The sequence below is a fragment of the Pseudochaenichthys georgianus genome, chromosome 1 (assembly GCF_902827115.2).
Source record: "Pseudochaenichthys georgianus chromosome 1, fPseGeo1.2, whole genome shotgun sequence".
NCBI classification, from domain to species: Eukaryota; Metazoa; Chordata; class Actinopteri; order Perciformes; family Channichthyidae; genus Pseudochaenichthys; species Pseudochaenichthys georgianus.
Genome location: NC_047503.1, coordinates 30,897,657 through 30,910,360, shown reverse-complemented (window position 1 = coordinate 30,910,360; position 12,704 = coordinate 30,897,657). Strand labels below are relative to the sequence as shown.

General features: G+C 40.1%; 1 protein-coding gene across 3 annotated transcripts in view; it reads right to left on the bottom strand.

Annotated features, from left to right (window-relative positions):
* Positions 1-2,347: 2,347 nt before the first annotated feature.
* LOC117446757 (phosphoinositide 3-kinase regulatory subunit 6) overlaps positions 2,348-12,704 on the bottom strand; it is a 31,092-nt gene continuing 20,735 nt past the window's right edge. For all 3 annotated transcript variants that reach the window (XM_034083163.2, XM_034083171.2, XM_034083156.2), the window contains exons 10-21: positions 11,469-11,555; positions 10,143-10,386; positions 9,540-9,821; positions 8,784-8,883; positions 7,978-8,085; positions 7,278-7,385; positions 7,042-7,144; positions 6,865-6,926; positions 6,485-6,575; positions 4,805-4,866; positions 4,598-4,704; positions 2,348-4,262 (exon numbers count right to left, since the gene is read on the bottom strand). In XM_034083163.2, the coding sequence (XP_033939054.1) occupies positions 4,106-4,262; positions 4,598-4,704; positions 4,805-4,866; positions 6,485-6,575; positions 6,865-6,926; positions 7,042-7,144; positions 7,278-7,385; positions 7,978-8,085; positions 8,784-8,883; positions 9,540-9,821; positions 10,143-10,386; positions 11,469-11,555 (1,511 nt within the window). In that variant the 3' untranslated portion in view covers positions 2,348-4,105. The remainder of the gene's footprint in view (positions 4,263-4,597; positions 4,705-4,804; positions 4,867-6,484; positions 6,576-6,864; positions 6,927-7,041; positions 7,145-7,277; positions 7,386-7,977; positions 8,086-8,783; positions 8,884-9,539; positions 9,822-10,142; positions 10,387-11,468; positions 11,556-12,704) is intronic.

Sequence of the window (12,704 nt, the reverse complement as noted above, 5' to 3'; positions counted from 1 at the left end):
TATTCATTTAAACAGCTCCTTATATCCGTTAGCGGCGCGCAGCTAGCTAGCACCAGATGCTAACAACAACAATACACGTAAGGTCTCTCTCTCGCTCACACATACACATACTGCGCCGCCTGGCACGTTCATGTGACGTGTTTAGTACTACATGAGTTTTACCTTTACCCATGGATGCACAATAAGAACGGATTATATGATTATATACTTTCGTGACGTTTCGCTCTCTCAAAAGTCGGACCATTTTGTCTTCATGCGCCAATGAGCAACTCTCATAGGAATGAACGAGGCCACGCCTCCCACGCTGTATCCAGTTCTTATTATAGGGCCCTTCTCACTTCTCTTATTTTTTATTTCCTCGCTCTCGGTCTCACCGGAAGTTGATTTGTCTGCGCCATCTTGAGTAGCGTCCCAATGGCCTTATTTTTGCCGGAGGAGCGAGGAGCGATAATGGAGGAGCTATAACCGAGGAACCATCAGACCATCCTTCGATGAAATCCTCAGACACTCGCCCCGCCCCCTTACTGTGTATCGCTCACTGATTGGACGATGCAGTGCATGCACTGATCTGATGCTTCTTGACATGAGAGCAGTTTCCCAGCGGAGTGAAGATAACACATGAACCTCACGAGAGTCACTCCTCAGTTTATACCGTGTTTTGTTTCAATTCATGTATCATTTAGTTACAAATATGTGATATATCTTTTCGTTTTACATTTTCATTTATTGTCATTTCCATTCAGTCAATCATTAAGTGCTATTAAAATGTTAATGTGCTACATATCCACACAAACAAACAAAGTGTGCAATCCAATGAATGTTAATCTAACTGTGTTTTGATAGATAATATATCTCTTTTTCTTCTCTGAATTATTTTTATTTCTATTGTGCACTCTAATCAATATTAATCAAACTATTGTTCGTTTATACATTTTAAGAGTGGCGTTTATTTTTTTTAGAATGAGTTCTTATTTTATTTTATTTATTTGGGTCTACAACAGATGATACAAATGTTTGTGTCAGTAAATGTGTACTAACAGAGGGGTGTGTGTGGAAATAACGGGTACAGAGCTGGCTGCTGTCAGACGATCAGTCCCATTGCTCTTAAAACTCATTTCCCTGCTTCTCGTGGTTTCCATGCTTCCCTGGTGGGAGGGACTAGTCGCAGGGAAACGACGCAAGTGAGGGACGCAAGGAATCCATTTAACCGAAGTGAGAAGGGCCCATAGATCCATGATTCTAGCTCATATCCCTCTATTTCACTTCCTGTTTCAAAAGTTCTGATTTTGGGTATAAAGCTTAAAAAAAGGAAAAAAAAGATTTAAAAAAGAAAAAAGGAGCAGGCTGAGCTCATGCGAGACCCGGCAGCTACTGTCTAAACTAAATACTGCCGTGATCAAACGCCATATCATGAATTATCAAGGATTATTTCTGAAACAGTGGCCGTTTTTCAATCTCGAGGATACTGGCTTCCAAGCCAATATTTCAAGGATGCTACGTCATCGAGTGCCGCCGAAGGACTGTTCCAATCTCCAGCATACTTGGAATTCCACCGAGGCCACGTCCTTGGTTTGGGGGAAATTTTGCGGCTGTACATGGGTAGACTTCGCGTCCTTAAAATCCCCACAATGCTTTGCGCACTGACCAATTTCAAAAACCCTTGCAGAGAATGGCTGAACCGACGCAGCACACATTTAAATGTAAGTATGTAGTGGCGTAGAACATGTGTTGGTAAATATGTTACTTTGTTACATTTGTTTGTTATCACCAAAAATGTGTTCCGTGAAAGTAAAGCAAGTTCATAATTAGATAGACATCGTGAGGTATTTATTTTCGGTACAGTTTATGTTGAAATCGTTAGAGAGAGTGGCTTGGAAGTACGCAACTTCCAAGCTAGCATCCTCGCGATTGAGAAACGGCCTGTATGGAGCTCTAAGGCTTTCTCTCTTGCCGGTTATACCACAAGGTGAGTTCCTTTTTATTTCCTGCTTCTTCACACACATGCTCTATCCAGTACAGGTTAGCTCTGAGTGTTAGCAATGCTAATGTAAACACCGACCATATTACATCCAAAACAGTCGGGCATTGTTTCTGATAGCAACTTTCTGATAGTGCCGTGGGTCCACATTTCCGATATTACGTCATATCGGACGCAAATCTGGATCAGCTCCGTTGAACCCTGTTTTTAGAGATTTGGGTATGGAGGAAAAGAGAGAGGGTTTTATTTTCTGACGCTGCGTGAGTTCCCTGACACACCGGGGACACATATTTATGTATAAAAGACATCAAAAAGTGCATTTTGCATGATAGGTCCCATTTAAATAAAAATTATAATAACTTCATCTAGTAATGAGAATCACAACTTTTATTATAAAACACACTTTTTTACAAAACAAAATCATTTATTTACACAACTGCATTTTGATTTGAATGGCATTGTCTTTATACATAACATTTTTGGAAAAATAATGTGCAAAATATATCAAGAATTTCAAACTCATGACTTCACCCTGCCAGGCAAGCAGACACACAGACACTCACATGATTTTATGTTGCAGCCATTAACACTTCACTTCAGTTTCTGAGGCTTCTGACCTTTACTGCATGAAATGGTATCTTGCATAAAATTGTATCCCAATTCCCGAGTCATTCATACTTTTCGGCAAACAACAACTGTACCAACAGTTAATTTATATTTAAAGCCTCCCTCCATGACTAATAGAAAATAATACACCTATGACGTGAAAAGTAATGACATAATTACACGCACAGTTCATAACTTTAATTACCCCGTTGTTGCTCCAGTCCTACAAGGAATTATCTTTAAATTAATTGCAGTTTCAGTGCAAATAGATGCAATGTAGCACTTCATTGCATCATCAGAAACAACACAGTGAGTAAAAGGGGTTCAGAGGTGTTTTTCACACCTCAGGCTTGTGTCCAGGTTTCATATTCGACAGTCCCCCCCAGGAGGTGTGTCTGTGTGGCGCAGTAGGGTTGTGCGTTGGTGTTCGGATCAGGGGATTACGGGTTCTAACCCCACTGCAGTCAGCATATCGTTGTGTCCCTGGGCAAGACACTTCACCCCAAATTGCTCCTGTGGGGATTGTCCACAGTATTGAGTATGTAAGTCGCTTTGGATAAAAGCGTTCTTTTCATCTTGTACACTAATACTCTTGTTGGCAGTCTGGCGTCTAACAGCTACTTTTTGTGGCTATTTTTTCACATGATCACTGTCTATGAGTGATACATTGAAACACAAAATATGTTCAGCAGCAGTTCCTGACACTTGGATTTAGCTTTGGCACTGAACACAGTGTGGTTTCCAAATTATAAACCTAAGGCTATTGTCGATCATTCAAAACTTCATTATACACTACCTTATGTAACAGGTACGGGAATAACAAGGTATTTAAATGACTCAGCTCTCACTGTGTTGTCTTTCAACAGCGTGCACATGTCAGTCACTTAAAGGCAGGTCTGCATGTCTGCTTTCTTTTGTGTGTTCATGTACTGCATGCATGTGTCTGCGTGTGTCAAGGCAATAAAAGGTAGTGTGTCTATAAGGTAGAGTAATTGATACAATCAACCCCTTCAATTTTGCCTGGGGAAACAGATTTTGCAGATTGCCCCTTTAATGTATACAGGTACATACCTTTACTAACTCGTTTCCCTGGTGGTCTCTAGTGTCACAGGCAGTGTTGTTCTTTGGCAATTTACATCTGCATGTATTGAGTGACTTTCTAAAACTATGTAAAGCAGTTAAAAAACACTGTTAGGAGTTCAATCATACACTGCTGCATGTATAAAACAAATTTGTTCCTGTCAAAGTTAACTGATTATTCCATTTCAACAGCAATAATTGACACTATCACGGTATGTGTTGTCTGTTATGGTTTATAGTCTTTTCCATACATTCCCGTCCCAGACTGAAACATGTTGGTTTCAGGAGCAGCTCAGCATGACTCAAAGGTGATTCCTTTAGCCTTTTCATGTGTCAGACAGGAACTCTCGTATCAAAAAGGCAAACAACCATTCCTGCAATCAATCACAGTATCGTTCCGGTTGTATTTCCAAAGTTTCTCTGTGGGGTTACTCCACCATGTCAGGTTAGGATGCCAGCAAATGTATTGATTGGAAGAGGGAGTCCTTTGCACATGTATTTGCTGAGTCCAGCGTCGTTGTCCTCTCCCAAACTGAATTTGGACCTCATGGTTTTTTGGACAGAGTATCCAGGATCAAGACACGGGCAGATCTCAATGCTACAACACAAATAACAGGGAGCTATCAGTTTGGGTTCCACAGAAAACAGGTTGAGATTCACCAAGTATTGGCTAAAAACATTTTTTTAAATCTAAATGAGAAGTGATTAAATCAAGGTGGTACAAAGGGGCCCAAAACAGAAACATTATTCTCTACAACATATAGGGTTCCCCTTCTCACCATTGCTTGTTACCCAAAGACCTTTATTAATTAGAAATCTCTTAGAACTTGCTATTGGTTTTAAGGCAATGATAGCTATCAATGATTATTTTTCTTACCAATAAAACAATAAACCTGTGTAAGACCTTTACCCAGTGTCGTATAACTCTCTTACCTCTGCACATCTTTGAAGGTCCTTCGACAATCTTTATCCAGTGTAACAGTGAAGGATCGGCTTTCCAAAGTGCGAATCTTAACGTTGCTCATCCGAATCTTGGAGTCCTGAGAATTAAAAGGATATATTGTTGTATAAAAACAAAAAAAAGTTGTTTTAACATAAACAGTCTCTCTAATGAATATCCACTAGAGATGTTTGACTCACTGTCACGTTGTTTTTAGATTTTGTCTGAGATTCATTGAATGTCAGTGTCAAACAGTTCAGATCTATGAGATAAAAGCAGAGAAAAATACGGAGCATAAGAAAAGAGCAAAAAAGAAACAATATGTGGGGAAAAATTTAGTCAGCCACCAATTGTGCAAGTTCTCCCACTTAAAAAGATGAGAGAGGCCTGTATTTTCATCCTAGGTACACTTCAACTATGAGAGACAGAATGGGGGGAAAGAATCCAGGAAATCACATTGTAGGATTTTTAATGAATTAATTGGTAAATTCCTCAGTAAAATAAGTATTTGGTCACCTACAAACAAACAAGATTTCTGGCTCTCACAGACATGTAACCTCTTCTTTAAGAGCCTCCTCTGTCCTCCACTTGTTAACTGTATTAATGGCACATGTTTGAACTCGTTATCAGTATAAAAGACACCTGTCCACAACCTCAAACAGTCACACTCCAAACTCCACTATGACCAAGACCAAAGAGCTGTCAAAGGACACCAGAAACAAAATTGTAGACCTGCACCAGACTGGGAAGACTGAATCTGCAATAGGTAAGCAGCTTGGTGTGAAGAAATCAACTGTGGGAGCAATTATTAGAAAATGGAAGACATACAAGACCTGATAATCTCCCTCGATCTGGGGCTCCACGCAAGATCTCACCCCGTGGGGTCAAAATGATCACAAGAACGGTGAGCAAAAATTCCAGAACCACACGGGGGGACCTAGTCAATGACCTGCAGAGAGCTGGGACCAAAGTAACAAAGGCTACCATGTCCAGGCCCGTCTGAAGTTTGCTCGAGAGCATTTAGATGATCCAGAAGAGGATTGGGAGAATGTCATATGGTCAGATGAAACCAAACTAGAACTTTTTGGTAAAAACTCAACTAGATGTGTTTGGAGGAGAAAGAATGCTGCATCCAAAGAACACCATACCTACTGTGAAACATGGGGTTGGAAACATCATGCTTTGGGGCTGTTTTTCTGCAAAGGGACCAGGACGACTGATCCGTGTAAAAGAAAGAATGAATGGGGCCATGTATCGTGAGATTTTGAGTGACAACCTCCTTCCATCAGCAAGGGCATTGAAGATGAAACGTGGCTGGGTCTTTCAGCATGACAATGATCCCAAACACACCGCCCGGGCAACAAAGGAGTGGCTTCGTAAGAAGCATTTCAAGGTCCTGGAGTGGCCTAGCCAGTCTCCAGATCTCAACCCCATAGAAAATCTTTGGAGGGACTTGAAAGTCCGTGTTGCCCAGCGACAGCCCCAAAACTTCACTGCTCTATAGGAGATCTGCATGGAGGAATGGGCCAGAATACCAGCAACATTGTGTGAAAACCTTGTGAAGACTTACAGAAAACGTTTGCCCTCCATCATTGCCAACAAAGGGTATACAACAAAGTATTGAGATGAACTTTTGTTATTGACCAAATACTTATGTGCAAATAAATTCTTTAAAAATCAGACGATGTGATTTCCTGGATTATTTCCCCCCATTCTGTCTCTCATAGTTGAAGTGTACCTAGGATGAAAATTACAGGCCTCTCTCATCTTTTTAAGTGGGAGAACTTGCACAATTGGTGGCTGACTAAATACTTTTTTGCCCCACTGTACATAAGAACATACAGATTCTCCAATGGAATAAGAGTGTGAAAATAATGGACCTTCTGCTTCGTTTGAGGGGATAGCACTGATCTGAGTGCCTGATGTCCGTACTGAGATTCCTTTGTCAACGTCTCGTCCACTTAATGTTACCTACACACACACACACACACACACACACACACACACACACACACACACACACACACACACACACACACACACACACACACACACACACACACACACACACACACACACACACACACACACACACCACACACACACACACACACACACACACACACACACACACACACACACACACACACACACACACACACACACACAAAAGGCATCCTAAACATAAACAACACAATCTGAAACAGATATGTCTAAGTAATCTCACAAGGAATTAATGGATGTGAAGAAAAATACATACCTTTTTGTAATTCAATGAGACCACAGCCCCACAGACTTCCCCTGCACTCCACTTGTGTTTCTCTGTTTGAGAGACAGGCACATTGTAAAACTTGGTTGTGTACAGATACAAGCAGACAGATGTGCACAAATATCAAAGATATTCGGACATTGGTAAATATAATCTACACGTATTCACCTCTAACTGACGCTGAGATCTGTCTGAACTCAGGAAACTCCATTTCTAGATGGGTAAGAAACACGTCTTCCACAGGGTCCTTTGTCATGTTGGTGAATGTGATCTAATGGAGAACAAACTATTTTAAAAACCAAAATACCAAAAGCATTTGTCTTAACATCCTTTGGTAGAAAGGTATATATAGTAGACTTTTCACCTTCGAAATAAACATTACAAAGAAAAATGAATAACACTACCTTGACATAGTAGATAGTGAAGTAGACGGGCTGCTGGCCGGTACGAACGTAGTAGGAAATGACATCAGACACGAAGGGCTCTTTTGGCCTCCCTGGGTTTGTGTGTTGCTATTAGAGACAACATTCATATAAAATAAACCATCCTGCATAATGTCACAACCACACACTCATCTTGGTGAAAGCAAGCTAAGTGAATATAGTGAGTCACAAAAAGGTCAACTGCTTGTCAGCTAATACAAAAGTGCCTTTAGTCAAGTAAAAGTGAAAAATAAAACGTTATCATTTTTGTGACATTTGAACAAAACTCCAATGTAAATCTCAAGTTTTCCATATTTCCTATACAGAGAAGTCACTTTGCACATTCTTTACAAATACATGCTGATTATTGATCTCTCTAATGCCTACAGCATCAACGTAGTGTGAAGAAGATTTAGAGTTCAAGCGCTGTTGCTGTGGTTTCAATGAAATCACCAAATTAATTTCCTTGCAGCAAAAGATCTGAGGCAACTTCCTGTTTCAACTTATGCAAGGAACAGTTGCCACGTTGACTAAATCGGAAGCGGTGATGTGATCTCTGTAAACTATTCAGACACTGGCTGCAACACAGTGAAAGTCCCTCACATTCAAACAAGTGCTTCATCAGGTCATCTGTGGGGTAAAAAGTTATTTTCCTTTAGATGTAGTTAGAAGTGTATCGTACCATCTTAGCCAGTTTGGGGATCATGCAGCCTAAACTCTTGATGTTGGAGTTGTACCACGGGTCCACCATGCTTAAGTAGGAACCAAGAGTGCAGGGATCTCCCTTTGGCTGAAAAAAGGAACATGAAAGTGAATTCAACAGCAGTTAGTTAACAAGACGAGACATAATGGTGTCTTCCTCTGGCTAATGCACATTTTAACATAGCTAATATCGTTTTTATTCACACATTCTTTTACGTAAAAACTCATTAAAGAGCTCCGGTCTTATAAAAAGAAAGTCTTTATTGAAGTAAAACCACCCGAACTACAATTTTTTGTTAGAGTTATCTCAGTGACATCAGATAAAACAACTAAAAACAGATTATAAGCAAGAAAATAATTATAAATTACACAAAATATGGCTACTTTATAATGCTGTACCGAAAAACAATAACATTTAAAAGCAAAAACGCCAAGCAAATGTATATATTTTTCTAATGTCATTTTATATTATACAATTATTTAATATTGCACATCTTTCTATCCCATTTTCACAACACTTGAAGTTTGTTTAATGACTACTATTGTATTAAAAATATCAATAAACAAGAAATATGAGGTGAATTGGATGCTTTAGAATCTTGTCACGTGTTTACTGAGCATTACAAGGCAGTGTCAACACATTTATCTAAAAATAAACACACAATGAGAACATTGTAATGGGCATTTCTACATAATAATAATGATCTACTGTTATCTCTATAGAGCTGTGTTGACTTTCACACAAAACCAGGTTAATGGTGTGTTGACAAGAGGAAGTAGCCTTACCTTGATAGAGGAGTTGGGAGTTGTGGGCCCGCAAACAGGGATGTAGTAAAACTGGAGGTTGACTTTCATTGTAAGAAAAAGCCTCCGCGCTTCCCTTTTCCTGCAAAGACAAGCCAAAGGTTTGTGAGAGGCACGCTTGACTGAGCAGTAAAAAGGATTCGGACTTCATCATTTCACAGAAGCAATAGAAGAAGTACTGTTTGGCTTCCCAAACCTGACATTTTATTAATGTAAAGGGATTAATTTATAGTCCTTCAGTTCAAATCAAATAGTTTTGTTAGTGCTAAAATGACTTCATACTGTACAGCCTTTATAAATAAGGTAATTAGGGCCATTTAAGGTTAGATGTGAACGTTCCGCAGCTTGCTTCCTATAACTGTATAAAATACATTTCCACAATACATTTTAGACATCCTTGTTACATTTACAGGTGTTGTTTTTAAAACAGAATACATATTTTTAATATTTTTCCATCCACAGTTTATAAGGAATTATTTTAACTCTGTATTGTTGACAAGTGACAACAGAAACAAGAAATATAATTTTTGTAATTTAAATCATCATAAATTCTCATGTCATGTGTCTCATGTCATGTGTTAGGTTGAATGTTCTGCTCATGAGAAAGACCGACATTGATGATGACATGCAGATGTCAGTACGGAGTGATAGTAGAGATAGATAGAGTGATATAAACTTAAGCATTATATTCAGCCGCTGTAGGAGAAGCTTCACCTTCTTGAGATATGATTCCCTCACCTGAAGATGTAGTAGGCCTTGGCCAGGCGGCCCAGTACCCTGTCGTCCCCCATAGCCACTATCCTGGCAGTGAACTGTCTCTGCTGCTTGGGGAAGGGGTTTTGCATCACGCTGCTTCCTGCTCGCCTCTGCAGAGTCCCTTTGCTTCCTCCCCTACCTCCACCTCCTCCTCCGAGGCTTGGGTGTTCCTCCAGGGTGTCCTGCATCAGCACCATGCTGTCCTTCACTGACGGTTTCATCTTGATGCCCCCACGCCGGAAAAGCCTTGCAGCGTCTTGCTCACTTGGGAGAGAGTTGAGTCATTGTTATAAAATAATGTAAAACTTAGAAAACTAAACAAGTGATGCAACCGGTCCCATGAAGAACGTCACTAACATTATCAAAACACTTAAAACAAAATCAAAGTTCTTGGTGGAGATGACCTTTTTTCAAATGACCCGTAAATGTCATAGATGATTTCAATAAAATAAAAATATAGCTCTAAATATAGAAAAACTCAAGGGACGCTTTTTACATTTTTACAAACACTGAAAATTCAGTATTATTCAAGAAATTACAATTTGGCATCTTGTTAATCTTAACTAGCATTCAGATGTACTGTACCTCTTGCATTGTTCCCATGATGAACTCATGCTGGCAGTGTCCAGAGATGAAGGTGTGAAGGGATCAGCGTTGGGGGGCAGGTCTCTTTCGATGCCGCTGTCGTCGGACATGATGGAGAAGCGAGTCATGTCTGACGGCATCAGGTCGCCGGGAGACTCCCCGAGCTCAAAGTCCTCCTGCTCCGGGATGAGGGGGAACTGCTCCGATATGGAGCTGGATCGAAACCACTTGGCCAGCTCTCGCCCTGTCGAAAAGACAGCACAGAACATCACTTAAATATTTGTCTCTGATGCTTTCTGTGTTTACAGCTGATAAATGGGTTTGAAAAGCATGTTTTCTTTTTGTTAAAGGCTGTAAAGTATCTATTTATCGTGACTGAGAAATGTGAAAATGGGCGTTAATGTATAATTTTCACATTTCTGAACTTGTGTTTTTTTTAATGGCATAATAACAGACTCTGATTGTGTTGTTTCCACAGATGTGAAGTATTTATATATTGATGTAAAAACAAGGTCACAGTAAGTAGAATGCCCTGAAACTGCATGAGGATCAGAGAGTTACCTCATCATAACCAGATCACTGACAAGACTTTTCAGTCATGCATCGTTTTGATGAGAAACTGCAGAGAACACATGTCTGCTGTTCTCCTAGGAAAGAACTACAATTAATTCACATGAAAGGAAGCTCTGGGTGTTACATTAAATGAACTCTTCACTGCTTCTAGTAAGAAATCTATTCACAATTATTCACACATTTGATCAGTGCCTGCCTTAGCAATTAATGCTTGAGGTGTCCTATTATAATAATTGAATGTCAAATATAATTCAAAGCTATCATCGCGTGTGCTGCTTCACTGAGTATGATGGTTTACATATTTACTGTATGACATCCTGTACTGAGAAACTAAATGTTGAAATGTAAATGTATGATGTCTCGGTCACAGTCGGTTTCACAGTACCATTGATTCAATTCAAATTTGTTCTGGACACATCGGTTTGTTACATTACGCGACTCCAGCTGCGAAAAACTGAGAGGAACAATCCTCCCCTCTGATATTCTCTCACTGTGAAAGGGTTCTTATTGGTATAAATAGCTTTTAAATAATGACTTTAAAGAACTTGGTGACACTTGCAAGATCACACTGAATTCATTCATTTCATAATTTCTCCCTGTTTAATATAAACCATGCAAAAATACAGTTCTTCAGGAAAACTCAGATTCACTCCATTAAGTTCAGTCTTGGGTAAATAGTTCAGCCTCATTCAGTTCAGCTGACTGGTGTTAACAACTTCCTGTTGACCACCCAAGGTTCCCGAAGCCACTTACAGATATCCAGCTCCTCCGTCCACAAGTGGAAGCTCATCTCTGGGTTAGGAAGAGGGCAGTCACACAGTCCTCCGCTAGACAATGGCTCTACAACACACACACACACACACACACACACACACACACACACACACACACACACACACACACACACACACACACACACACACACACACACACACACACACACACACACACACACACACACACACACACGCACACACACACACATGGAGGAAGAGAGATAGGACGAGACCAAAACTGTCACAATGACACTTAAAAGAAAACATCTCCCCAGCCCCACAACAACTTCCTCTTGGTGCCTAAAATCTTCCAGCTGGGATGAGCGGAGAGCATGTTTATTGGATAGGTTGCTGACTTGATAAAAGCTGGGAAAATGTGGATGTCATGGAAATAGATATCCGGAAGATTACAAAAATAGAGACAACTGACTCGACTGTTTTGGCCGTAGAGGAACAGCACAAGAGTCAAGGTCACACTTTTGATCTCAGCAACAGCCGGCATATCAAGCCCTGCAAACGCAGAACACATGTTCATCCCTGACAGAGGGATTGAACAGGACAATGAACACTGTGATTCACTGTGCCTTCTTGAATTGAAATGTTTTCATTGTAAAGTGTGAACCCAAGTAAATTCCCTCTTCAATTCATTTCAACATGTTTCCCTAATCAACACATCGACCATGCATGAGCAAGATAGATCCCTCAGGACTCCCATATTCATGAGAAATTGTCAAGCAACAATTACTTGGGAAATGTGACGCAGCCACTGCTGTTGTGATACATGTGTAAGTGGTGCTCGCAAATAACTTTTGTGTCAAAGGTCACAGTCTTGACATTTTACAGAGAACAAAAGTATTTCTTTAGACTGAAACACCTGATGACTGGCAACCTAGAATGCCATTCAAGAAATTGAATATAATTCCCAGAAGATATAAGGACTCTCGCACTATCCATGTCACGTTCATCATCCCTTTAGGACTGTCATTTAATCCAAGCGAATAGCAAACATTTGGTCTACCTAATGCATGTCATTTTGTATGTTTAGAATGTTTTTATCAGTTAATGAAATCTAATCCGACAAAGTAACAGTTTCGTCTCCTCTCTAACTGCGTCTCTCCGATTTATTACCAGATGTGGCTGTGGTTCTTGTGGTTCCGCTTCCTTCATTGCTACAGAGATAAGTCAATGTATGCCTGATACAGAGCAGCTGTGC